We start from the raw sequence: 13,951 nt of genomic DNA, 5'->3' as shown, positions 1-13,951 counted from the left end.
TGCATACAAATTGGTAAGAAAAAAGTAAAACTGTTTTACTCAAAGTCAATATGATTGTATAGGTAGAGAATCTTAAGGAATCTACCAGAAAAAGCTTTTAGAACTAAATAAGTGACTTTAGCAAGGTCGCAGAATACAAGATCAATACCACAAATAAGCAACTGGAAAATGAAATTGGGGAAATAGCACCATTCACAATAGTATCAAAAACATGAAATATTAGGGACACGTTTAACAAAATAAGTCCAAGATCTGTATGCTGAAAACTACACAACACTGCTGAGAGAAATTTTAAAAGATCAAAAATAAAAGATACAACATGTTCATGATTTAGAGTTTTGACATTTTTAAGATGTTAATTGTCCCCCAAATTGATCTTTAGGTTCAACATAATCCAAGTCAAAATGCCAGAGAGCTTTTCCTCAGAATGTGACAAGCTGGTTCTAAAATTTATATATAAATGCAAAGGACATATAATAGCCAAAACAATCTTTAAAAAGAAGAAAGTTGGAAAGGACTACCTGATTTTAAGATGTACTATAAAGCTAATTAAGAGAGTGTGGTTTTGGCAAAAGAATAGATGTATAGACCCAAGGAAATATTATAGACCAGGAATAGATCTACAGGTACGTGATCAATTGACTTTCGACAAAATTGCCAAGTGAATTCAATGGGGGAAAGGCTAGTCCTTTCATCAAATTCTGCTGGAATTTATTCATGTAGAAATAAATGAACTTTGATACTTACCTTATCCATACACAAAAAATAACTGAAAATTAGATCACAGACCTAAATAATAAATGCTAAAGCCACAGAACCTTTAAAAAAACATAGGAGAAAAATCTTTGCAACTTGGAGAAGGCAGAAATTTCTTAAACAGGACACAAAAAGCACAAATTATAAAAGGAAAATATTGATAGTTTACTTCATCAAAATTAAAATCTTTTACTCTTCAGAAGACATCTTTGAAAAAATGAAAAAAGCCACAAAAAGGAAAAATTGGGAATTCCCTGGCAGTCCAGTGGTTAGGAGTCGGCATTTTCACTGCCACAGCCTGGGTTCAATCCCTGGTCGGGGAACTAAGATCCCTCAAGCCATGCAGTGCGGCCAAAAAAAAAGACCACAGATTATTTATCATTTCAAAAAAAAAGCCACAGATAGGGAAAAATTATGTACATATAATTTATATTTATATATATTATAGAATTTATATTTATGTATTATATATATAATGCTATATATCTGGCAAAGAACTTGAATTAAGACTATATCAAGAAATCTTGCAACTCAATAAAATGAAAAGAAACAACTCAGTTTTTAAATGGGCAAATGATAGAACAATACTTCACAAGATAGAGGAATGGCTGATCACACAGGAAAGCATGCTGAACATTGTTAGTCATCAGGAAATGCAAATTAAAACCACAATGGAATACTTCTACACAACCAGTAGAATGGATAAATGTTAAACACCTGACAGTACCAAGTGTTGCCAAAAATATGGAGCAACTAGAACTCTCATACAATGTTGTTGGGAATGTAAATAATCAAATAATTTTGAAAAACTATCAGTTCCTTATAAAGTTAAATGCACAGTTACACTGACTCAGCGATTTCAGTTGTAGGTAGTTTTCTTAGAGAAATAAAGTCCACACTATGACTTTTACGTGGATGTTCATAGCAGCCTTATTCATAACAGTCCCAAACTGGAAATAATCCAAATGTTCATCAATAGATGAATGGATAAACAAATTATTGTATATGCACATAATGAGATACTGCTCAGGAATTAAAAGGAAAAAACTAGATGCCCACCACATCATGGCTGAACCTTAAAAATGTTATTCTGAGTGAAAGAAGCCAGACACAAGAGTACATACCCTATTATTTCATTCTTATGAAGTTCTAGAACTACAGGCAAAATAAATCTATAGTGACAGAAAGTAATTCAGTGGATGCTGGGGTAGAGACTGGCAGGGGGACTGACTGCAAAGGGACACCAAGGAATTTTTTAGGATTGATGGAAATGCTTATGTCTTGATTGATGTTTATACAAATGTTTGTACATTTGTCAAAACTCATCAAACTGTACACTTAAAATGAATGCATGTTATTGTGTATAAACTGTCCTCAATGAACTTAATTTTAAAAGAAAAAAGGTGAAGCCTTAAAAATATTATGATTTAAAAATATTTGTGAAGTAAATACATTTTTAGACACACAGGTAGAGAATTTTTCACCAACACCCATCCTAAAAGAAATGGTAGAGTGAGTTGTCCAGGCAGAGGAAATATGATTCCAGATAGAAGAATGGAAACAGGAGAATAAAGAGCTTGGTAATGATAAATAGGTGGTAAATCTAAATAGCAATTATTATATTTTAATCTTATAATAATACATCTTAATAACAATGTTTGGTAGGTTGTTAAGTATATGAAGAAATAAAATCCATGACAACAATTGTACAAAAGGTAGGAGTGGGGAGAATGGAGTTAAAAGTGTTCTTGGGTTCTTCCATCATATTGAAGTGATAAATGTACTCATTTAGGATATATACCAGTGGGTCAAGGATATACATTGCAATCTCTAGGATAATCGCTTAAAGAATGTATAGTTAGTAAGGGGGAAATGGAATAATAAAAAGCACTTGATTAATACCACAAAAGAGAAAAGGGGAACACAGAACATATGAGATAAACAGAAAGTAAATGGATTGTTGATTGAAATCCAAATAAATCAGGAATCGCATTCAATATTATCAGACTAAATATATTCTAACCTCCAGACAAAGATTGTTAGATTAGATATAAGTAGATTAGATGTAGATTTTGCTCATAATAAACACACATTAAATAGGAGGCTGTGGGATTGTCAAACATGAAAGGATGGTATATGCAACACTACCTGAAAGAAAGTTGGGACAGGTGTGCTAATATTGAACGGAGCAAATTTTAAGGCAGGAAGAGACTTAGGGCCTTTCTGTGGGTAAGAAGGAATCCAGGATGCAGGATGCATGCCATGAAGGTGGTAGGTGTGTTTAGTAGGTAGCAGTCAACATTATCTTTACATAAATCTTTTGTTGACTTTGCCACTGATGACAGATGGAGAGGAATCAATAAACTGCATTTTTCTTCTCTCTCTGGTTGAAATTTTTTTAAATGCTGGGGTCAGGAAGACAGGGATCAAAATGTCAGCTTCCGTATGCTGCACGCAGAATTAGGTAATTTACCACCTGGCCATTCACAGGAGGTGATGGGCCAATGCAAGCTCCAGGCCAGCAGTGCTCTTTTCAGACAGGAAGAGCCCATAAGGGAGAGAACAAGACGCTGAGCTATCAGGCTTTTTCTTCCTCCAAACTTAACAATTAGAGATGTGAGTGAGGGAGCAGAGCTACACTAATTGATATCACTCCACGTGGAAACATGGAATCCAAAAAAAGATTTCCTACCACTCACTTTTCATTCGGCATTCCTATAAACTTGTTTATTTCTCTACACTTCTACCAATATTGGGTGCTATGAATACTTTAAAATCTTACCAATTGATTGGGCTAAAAATATTATCTCGTTATGGAGAAATTTTTCAACTACAGTTGTTGCCTGGGACTCACTTTTGTAAGGTTCAGATTCGGCTGCTTTGGCATGACACATTTAAAACATTTTAAAACATTCAAAAATCTCATTCCTGACAATCATGTTACACAGCTAAGATGGAGAAAGCGCTGACATTTTATTGTGGGAGGGATGAATTGGTGGCAGTTAATGTTCTTCTCTACCTTGGATGCTCCGCTCTGATTAGAAACTTGCTCTATTTCCAATTGAATTCCTCCCTTTCCCAATCAGAAAGCTGGGATACATGAAAATTGGTGGTGCCTGGACACAGAAGCCCCCCTCCCAACTCCCTAGCCTCTCAGCTGTAGCTGATCTGAGGTGAAGGGGGAGCCTGGCTCCTTCTGGGCCCACCCCCCTCTCCATATCTGTGCTCTGGCTTGGGGTGGGGAATGCTATCAGGGAGGTTGTTAGGCCCACAGCACTGTGCTGGTTCTCAAGCTCAGGAAACTTGGTCAACCCCCAGCATCCTATTTCATTTTGGTTCCAGTTGTGCTGTGTCTGGCAACTATTCCTCAGCATTTTAGGAAGAGGATGAGCTTGTCCCAAAGTTTCAGCTTAGTTTTCATTTTGGTTGGTAATGCTTTTGTTGATTTTGTAAGTGTCAAGGAAGAAGCTTTAAAAATGTCTACTTTCGCTGCCATGTTTCCTGGAAGTCCCTCCTTCCTCCCCTGAATTAAAAGAAAAAGCTCAGAAGTATTTACATTGAAAAGCAATGAATGCTTGCTCCAGGCTTTCTCACCCACCCTGAGGCAACTATGTTGAAAAAGATCTGTTTCAACATGTACAGACTAAATAATAGGTTCAGACTTTTTCCTTAACTTACAGATTTTATATATTTTGATTTATGGTTGTTTTTAGATCTTTGATTATTTACTGTATCAGTTGGATTGGGCTAGGCTATGTGTCTAATTCTATCAATTTTGCCTTATATATTTTCAGCATATGTTATTAGGTGTATCTAATCCATCTCTAAGTCTCCTCAAATGGTTCAAAATTCCAAAGTAAAGGACAATATTCAGGAAAACATCTCTCTTCTACCTGCCTTCCAGATACTCTCCTCCCCTCCCATCAAGCAAGCACTATTGTTACCTTCTTGTGTGTCCTGCCAGAGACATGGTACAGATATGTGCTGCTTCTTTATACAAACGGTACCACACTGTATAGATTGCTTTGCACCCTTCTTTTTCACTTGGAAGGATACCGTTTTCCGGTAAAATTTACATCTAGTGAGGTGCTTGGACCTTAGGTGTGCCCATTTGATGACTTTTGATAAATGATACACCTATGTGACCACCTTAAAATCAAGATTCAAATATTTCCATCACCCGGAGTCATTTTCGTTTCATACCGTACGCATTTCTTAGTTTGTTACCTTGTCTCCATAGCCAATAGAATACTCTATCCAAGTTGCCATCCTCTCTCTACCAGCTTATCCGGTGGCCAAGGGATGGGGCTCCCAGCATCACACTCCAGCAGAGTGGTTTTCTCAAAGGCTCATCTGGTCTGGGCACCACTCCATCTATAAAATACACTTCTGTGACTTTTCTTCGCTCTCTGGACGAAGACCCAAATTCCTCCACAGACAGTGACCCCACCCCACCCACCCCGCCCATGGCCTGGTTCCATGACCTCTCTGTGCTCATCTGATGGCACTTTTTACTGTGTATTCATTCTGCCTTTCCGTCACTGCCAGCCATCATTTAGTTCTACCTGCATGCCGGGCTCCCGCCCATCTCTCAGATGTTCCCCTGTGTTCTTTTGTCTTCAGGACCTGCTCGTGCAGCCCCATCCTCACAGAACTAATGGGACTTATCCTCCGGATCTCAGCCTAGTCATCACCTCCTCAGGGCAGCATTTGTTTCCTGTTGACTGCCCTGCCCAGCTCATAACTCTCTGTTAAATGCTCCCCGTTACAGAACTAATTGCAGCTGAAAGTTTACATTAATTTATGTGATCCTTTGATTAATGTCTGTTTCCCCCATTCGAAGGTAAGTTCCATGGGTACAGGGACTATATTTATGTTCAGCATTGCATCTCCAGGGACTAGCACTGTTGGCACTCTATAAATTCTAATTGAAAAATAAATTAACACACTCAGCATATTTTGCAGCCATTGAAAAAATGGAAACAGATCCGTAACTCCTTATTGATTCCCAAAACATTTTCTAAGAGGGAGGGAAGGAGGCGCAGTTCTTTTTGCAGAGGAATGCCAACTAATAAATATAAAAGGAATAATAGAGGGCTTCCCTGGTGCCACAGTGGTTGGGAATCCGCCGGCCAATGCAGGGGACATGGGTTCGAACCCTGGTCCGGGAAGATCCCACATGCCACGGAGCAACTAGGCTCATGCGCCACAACTACTGAGCCTGCATGCCACAACTACTGAGCCCATGCGCCTAGAGCCTGTGCTCCGCAACAAGAGAAGCCACCGCAATGAAAACCCTGCACACCACAATGAAGAGTAGCCCCCGCTCACTGCAACTAGACAAAGCCCACGCACAGCAACGAAGACCCAATGCTGCCAAAAATACAAACAAACAAACAAACAAAAAGGAATAATAGAAATTTAAGTCACCACTTCACAACCACTGCAGTAATGATTGACATAGGCAAGAATTATCAATCTATCTGTTTATGTACAGCTCTCCAGCTAAGAATGGTTTCACATTTCACATTTTTAAATGGTTGGGGTAGGACTTCCTTGGTGGTGCAGTGGTTAAGAATCCACCTGCCAATGCAGGGGACACGGGTTCGAGCCCTGGTCTGGGAACATCCCACATGCCACAGAGCAACTAAGCCCGAATGCCACAACTACTAAACCTGCACTCTCGAGCCCACAAGCCACAACTACTGAGCCCATGTGCCACAACTACTGAAGCCCACGCACCTAGAGCCAGTGCTCTGCAACAAGAGAAGCCACCGCAATGAGAAGCCCACGCACCACAACAAAGAGTAGTTGCCGCTCACCACAATTAGAGAAAGCCCACATGCAGCAACGAAGACTCAGTGCAGCTAAAAATAAATTTAAAAATAAGTGGTTGGGGGAGAAAAGAATATGTGACAGAGATCTTATGCAGTCTGCAAAACCTAAAATATGTACGATCTAGCCCTTTACAGAAAAGTTTGCCTACCTCTGCATTAGATGAAAGCTAGAGAACAGAATATGGAGAAATCTGGCAGGCGTGGCTTTATCTAAGTTTTAAATTTAGCAGAACAAATAGTGGGGCATACTGGCATGTAGGTCTTAACATGATACACTGATAGAATAACATCACATATGTAGTATTCTTGCCAAAAATGCATAACCTGATTCCAAGCACAAGGAAACATCATACAAACTGAAACTGAAGGAGCTTCTGCTAAACAACTGATCTCAACTCTGCAAAAATGTCAATGCCACAAAATACATAAAAAGAGGCTAGGAAACTGTTCTGGATTAAAGATCTGACAACTACATGTAATGTGTAATTATGATTGCATCTTAGATTTAAAACAAACAAACAACTGTAAAGGACATGATGGCAATTATGGCAACAATCAGGGAAGTTTTATGTTTTTCTGTATTTACTATATCAATGTTAAATTTCTTGAGTATGATAATTATATTGCGGTCATGTAAAGGAATGTAGTTGTTCTTAAGAAATATATGCTGAATATTTAGGGGTGAAGTCTGTCATGATGTCTTCAATTTATTCTCATTTAATTTTCAAAAGGTTCAGGGGACAGAGAATGAGAGAGAGAGAAAGAATGAGTGGGGATGATGTGAAAGGGTAGAAGGGTTTTTTTAAAAACTATTTTTGCAATTTTTCTCTAGGTTTAATATTTGTTAAATAAAAAATTAGATAAAGAATGAAAACATCATACATGCTTATATAAGCATAAAAAATGGGTTTAATAAAAACCACACTGGCAGCAGTGGTTGTCAGTCACCTCTGGGGGGTAGAATGGGGTGGAATTTGAATGAGGGATAACTACTATCGCATTCCTTATTCTATTTACTTCTGCCTTGTTGGCATTTGCTACAATGAGAATGTATTTTTTTAATATTTTGTATTTTAAAAAGCTTACTTTTTGTCATTTAAAAAAATGTCCATTGATTATTCATGTACAAATCAGGATTAAACATCAATGATTAAGCATCTCTCCAAGTATGCCCAATCCCTCTCACCCCCCTTCTGGAGCCCCTGGATTTCCCAGACCCAACAACCAGGCTCAGCAAGAAGCTTCTAGAACCTTGGCCCCTAGGGCTGGATGCTAAGTATTTGAATATCACTTCCCATAAAATCCATTAATATGTAGAATGAATATTAAATAAAGATTCCACCTATCTAGAGGTTAACTTGTAGATGTTTTTAAAAAGTTTACCATGATATCATACACTGTATGTACCACACATACATGATAACACAGTTTACCAGGTTATCATACACTGGACTCAGGAAGAGTTAACTGAAGGGGGGAAGGAGAAGGAAGAGAAATAAGGGGAAGAGTTGGGAGAAAATAACCTGATTCCTTATTTTTCAGAGGAAAGGTTCAAATAGGACCTGTTTCATTTCAAACTGTTTAATTGAAAAACATGTTTAAGCATGTAAAATAAAGTTATAAATTAGTGGAACTAAATATCCATATAACATACATTCCAAAGCACCAAAGAGAAAAATAGATTTTTTAAAAATATATTTATTTGGCTGTGTTGGGTATTCGTTGCTTTGCACGGGCTTCAGTAGTTGTGGCGCACAGGCTCAGTTGCTCCACGGCATATGGGATCTTCCCAGACCAGGGATCGAACCTATATCCCCTGCACTGGCAGGTGGATTCTTAACCACTGTGCCCCAGGGAAGTCCAAAAAAAGATTTTTAATTGTATGACATATAATCAAAATGTGACGTTATTCTTCTCTTATCAGATTGACAGGAGTTAAAAATATAGAGAAAATCCACTATGAGTGAAGAAATAGGAAAATGTTCCCTTAGTCAATGTTGGTGAGATTGTAAATTGTACCTGTTTTCAAGACGGAAACTGGACAATGTGTATCCAAATTTAAATGTACATGGGCATACTCTTGGACGCAGAATTTCAGTTCTAAGCATTTATCCTGAAGTGATAATCAGTCTATTGAATAAATATGTTTCTAAGGATATGAAATACTGCATATTATTGAAAATTGAAAGCAAAGTAGAAGCCCATCCATAAACAACTCAATGATTAAAGCCTGGTACATCCATATAATGAATAATATTAACTGACATGGAAAGACGCATTTGACTTATTGTTCAGTGATTAATGCAAGTTACAAAATAGTTTGACTAGTATGATACCATTTATTCAAAGTTACATACATTTTAATTGCATGTATAGGACCCAGCAATTTCTTTCATAAGTATATAACCAATAAAAAAGGCATACATTTGCTCGTAAAAGACATACACTCAAGTATTTATAGCAGCACTATTCATAACAGCCCCAAACTAGAAGCCATCCAGATGCCTACCAACAATAAAATGGATAAATTATGATATATTCACACAATGGAGTGAGAATGAACCTCCACTGTGAATGAACTACATACAACCCCTAAAACGTTATGGACGAACCTCACAAACACAACATTGAGTGAAAGCAGAAAGATAAAGCTGAACACGTGCTCATGATTACATTTAACTAAAATTTTGAATCTGGCAAAAGTAATCTATGCCATTAGAAGTCAAGACAGTAGTCATCCTTGGGTTGGTGGGGAGTGGGTAATGACTGGGAGTGGATACGAAGATGCCTTCTGGAATGCGTCAAGCTTTTGTTAACTGACTGAGTCCTGGTTACGTGGGTGTGTTCAGTGTGTGGTAATCTGTACACTTATGATTTGTGCACTTTTCTGGACACATACACACACACAAAAACACACAAAGGGTATACACACACAGAAAGATGTCAGGAAGGATGCTGGCAGAAATGTTAATAGTGGTCTTATCTGGAGAGGGAGTTTAGCATTATTTGGCTTCCTCTGTATAATTTGTCTGTATCAATAGATTTATATACAAAAAAATACAACTTAACGGAAGGGATGAAAATAAATTTACTGAATGAACATTCACCTCAAGAAGTCAGAAAAATAAACAATCAAAATGGGGAAAAGGTTGAATGCAGTCATCAAGAGCTAAAAAACAATCAGAAAATATGGAGGTAGCCTGGAAGTGCTTGATACATTTGATTTCAAATGACCACTAATGAACTTATGATTTTACAGAAAAAGACAAAGTGGAAAATAGCATTTTAACCATAAACCAAAGAATTAGGGGATTTCTCCTGATTTCACCGTCACAGAGAATGAGTTGAAAACTCATTTTAAAAACAGGCTTATTGCGATATATTAAACTGCATATAAAGTGTACAATTTGATGTGTTTAATGCACGTATACGCCTGTGAAACAATCACCACAATCAAGATGACAAATATATCCACTGCCTCCCAGTTTCCTCGTATCTCTTTGTAATCCCTTCCTTCCTCTTACTTCACCTTTTCCCCTCACCCACAGGAACCATTACAGTTTCTATTTTCTAGAATTTATAGAAACAGAATTGTACTACATGCACTTTTGTTATCTGGCTTCTTTACTGTAGTATAATTATTTTTAAAATCATCCGTAATTTTGTATGTAACAATAGTTTGCTGAGTAGCATTATACTGTATGAATAGATCGTAATTTGTTAATCCACTAACCTATTTTTTTGAATATTTTTAACATCTTTATTACAGTATAATTGCTTTACAATGGTGTATTAGTTTCTGCCTTATAACAAAGTGAATCAGTTATACATATACATATGTCCCCCTATCTCTTCCCTCTTGCATCTCCCTCCCTCCCACCCTCCCTATCCCACCCCTCTAGGTGGTCAGAAAGCACCGAGCTGATCTCCCTGTGCTATGCGGCTGCTTCCCACTAGCTGTCTATTTTACGTTTGGTAGTGTATATATGTCCATGCCACTCTCTCACTTTGTCCCAGCTTACCCTTCCCCCTCCCCGTGCCCTCAAGTCCATTCTCTACTAGGTCTGCATCTTTATTCCACTAACCTATTGATGGACATTTAAGTTGCTTCCAGTTTTGACTATTACAAATAAAGCTGCAATGAGCAGTCATGTTTAAGTCTTTGTATGAACGTATGCTTTCATTTCTGTTGGTTAAATGTCTAGAAGTGGCATGGCATATCATATGACAGATGTATAAAGAATGCAAAAATAATGTATTAAGATGTATGTTTAACTGTTTAAAAAAACTGTCAAATTGTTACACAAAGTGGTTCTACCATTTTACATTCCCACCAGCAGTGTGAGCGTCCCGGCAGTTCTGCTTTCTCACCATCGCTTGGTATAGTCGGTCATTGTAATTTTAGGTATTTTAATAGGTGTGTTATGGCGCCTCATCATATTTTTGATTTGCATTTCCCTAATGATTGATGATGTTGAATATCTTCTCAGGGGCTTATTTGCCATCTGTATATCTTCTTTGGTGAATTATCTGTTTATATCTTTTATACACTTTTATATTGGGTTGTTTTTTATTGAAATTGGAGAGCTCTTTATATGTTTTATTATATATAAATTTATTTACTTTTATTTATTTATTTTTGGCTGTGTCGGGTCTCCGTTGCTGCGCGTGGGCTTTCTCTAGTTGCGGCAAGCGGGGGCTACTCTTCATTGTGGCGTGCGGGCTTTTCATTTTGGTGGCTTCTCTTGTTGCGGAGCACGGGCTCTAGGCACACGGGCTTCAGTAGTTGTGGCACGCGGGCTCAGTAGTTGTGGCTCGCGGGCTCTAGAGCACAGGAGAAAGCTCTTTATATGTTTTGGATACAAGTCTTTTATCAGATATGTGATTTACAAATATTTTCACTGAGTCTGTGGCTTGTCTTTTCATTCTCTTAACAGTATCTTCCAAAGAGAAAGTTCTTAACTTTGATGAAGTCTAGTTTATTGATTTGTGCTTTTATGGATCATTCTTTTGGGGTCATATTTTTTAAATATTTGCCTAATCCAAGGTCACAAAGTTTTTCTCCTATGTTTTCTTCTAGGAGTTTTATAATTTTTTTCTTTAAATTTAGGTCTATGATTCATTATGAGTTGAGTTGCATATATAGTGAGATGTAGGGATTGAAGAATATATGTATATATGTATGTATTACATATGGGTATCCAGGTGTTTCAACAGGTTTTGTTGACAAAACTATGCTTTCTCCATTGAACTGCCTTTGCACTTTTCTTGAAAAATCAATTGACCAGGCTTCCACTTCTGGGTAAGATGAAGTAAACATACTGCACCTATATCTTCCACTGAAGGAAGCCTAAAGTCAGAGCAGAATTCATGAAGCACCTACTTGAGAACTCTGAAAATAACTCCTAACAGGCAGATTGAAGAAGAACATGAAAACTCAAAGGACCACCAAATGATGGTGAGTTTATCCTTTCTTTCTTCTGGCATTTACAGGCTTGAGTTTGGTGCAGTCTGAAACTTGAAAGTGAGCATTAGCACAACAGAGGGGGCTCCAGGAGATGCCTCAAGTTCTGGGTGGATGAATAGGAAAGTGGTTTCCAAACACACACACACAGAATGGAATTTCCCCATCATTCTTTACTTTTTCTCTGTGCTTTTATGCCTCAGCCCCCAAACAATCCTTGGAAGCAGAAGTACCAGTGGCAATGAGAGCTGGTTGGAGCCTAAAACTTTGAGGAAGGAGAATCATCCTCTATGATCAGATAATATGTGGTCCCAAAAGCACAGCAAGAATCTCCATTTCTTCTTGTCTCCCTCTGTCCTCCCTTGGCTTGTCCCAGACATAAGTGCAGTTGCACAAAGGGTACAGTAGATTGGGGTAACTAAAGTTGCAGCTTTCTAGCTAGAGGACCAAATTAGAGGGTATCAGAGAAGTAAAACTGCTGAAAAGATCATGGGTAGAAAAAATTTGCTAAAGTGGTTACTTCGAATTTTTTATGAACTTTGGGACTCAATTCCACATAAGTAGATTGATCTGACCTTAACGAGCACATAGAGACTTTGAAAATTGAATAATGGATTATATAATAGACCAGGTGCCGAACTAGTCATTGGTGTCACACACCAGTGTGACAGATCTGAATAGCAATGCAAAGGCTTTGAAAACTTAACTGCAACTGGAACTACAACCAACATAAAATTGGTCAGAACTTGAGGCCTGAATCCAACCAGGCTGATTGCCTGCTAAAACACACCAAAAAAATCAACATTATCCATAGTGTATAAACAAGACCCTGAACCACATAACAAAGTATTCTAAATGCCCAGTATACAATCCTAAATTCTCAAAATACAAAGAACCAAGAAAATCTAAACTTGCTTGGAATAAAATAACCAACAAATGTCAATGCCAAAAGCACACAGACATTGGAATTCTGACAGATATTTTAAAGCAGCTATCATAAAATTCTCCAAGTAAAGGTGAAAACTTTTGAAAAGAATGAAAAGAGAGAAAGCCTCAGCAAAGAAATAGAAGATATAAAGAATAACAAAACAGAAATTTCAGAACTTAAAAATACAGTAACCAAAATGAAAACACACTTGATGAGTGCCACATGAGATGATAAAGGAAGGAGCCAGAAATCTTGAAGATAGACCCACAGAAATCATGCAATCTGAACAACACATAAAAGAAAGTTTGAAAAAAAAGTGAACAGAGCCTAATAGACCTATGAGACAATGCCAAAAGGTATAATACTATTCACGTTACCAGAGTCCTAAAGGAGAAGAAAAAGAATGTGGTATAGAAAAAGTAAAGATATGATGGCTGAAAACTTCCCAAACTTGGCAAAAGATATGAACCTACAGATCCAAGAAGCTCAGAGAACTACAACAGGGTAAATCCAAAGAAATCATGCCAAACACACCATCAATTGATGAAACTAAGACAAAAAAAATTTTGAAATCAGACAAACGAAAATGGTCCACTGCTTGTAGGAGAACAATGTGAATCACATAACTGTGGATTTCTCATGAGAAGTCATGAAGGTCAGAAGTAAATGGAACAATACTTTTAAAGTGCTGAAAGAAAACAACTGCTGACCAAGATTCCTGTATACAGTAAAAATATCCTTCAAGAATGAAGGTGACATAAAGACATTCTCAGATGCAGGAAAACGAAGAGAATTTCTTGCCAGCCTACCTGCTCTAAAAGAAATTCTTCAGACAGAAGGTAAATGATACAAAGGAAACTTGGAACATTGGGAATGAAGGGAAAGAAACATAAAGGTAAATATCAGAGTTAATGTAATAGACTATTTCTTCTTCTGTTGAAATATGCTAAATGGATGAAAGTAACA

The 13,951-nt window shown here is 37.5% G+C and overlaps 1 protein-coding gene across 5 annotated transcripts in view; it reads right to left on the bottom strand.

Annotated features, from left to right (window-relative positions):
• The window catches only part of CALN1 (calneuron 1), a 508,174-nt gene that overhangs the window by 405,076 nt on the left and 89,147 nt on the right, over positions 1-13,951 (bottom strand). For 3 of the 5 annotated variants that reach the window (XM_049699589.1, XM_049699588.1, XM_049699586.1), the window contains exon 2: positions 4,984-5,130. The exons of the other annotated variants lie outside the window; for them this stretch is intronic. In XM_049699589.1, coding sequence (XP_049555546.1) covers positions 4,984-4,994 — 11 coding nt within the window. In that variant the 5' untranslated portion in view covers positions 4,995-5,130. The remainder of the gene's footprint in view (positions 1-4,983; positions 5,131-13,951) is intronic. 5 annotated transcript variants of the gene reach the window in all.

This window comes from Orcinus orca, chromosome 16, assembly GCF_937001465.1.
Source record: "Orcinus orca chromosome 16, mOrcOrc1.1, whole genome shotgun sequence".
Lineage (NCBI taxonomy): Eukaryota > Metazoa > Chordata > Mammalia > Artiodactyla > Delphinidae > Orcinus > Orcinus orca.
This window is presented reverse-complemented; position numbering and strand designations above follow the sequence as displayed.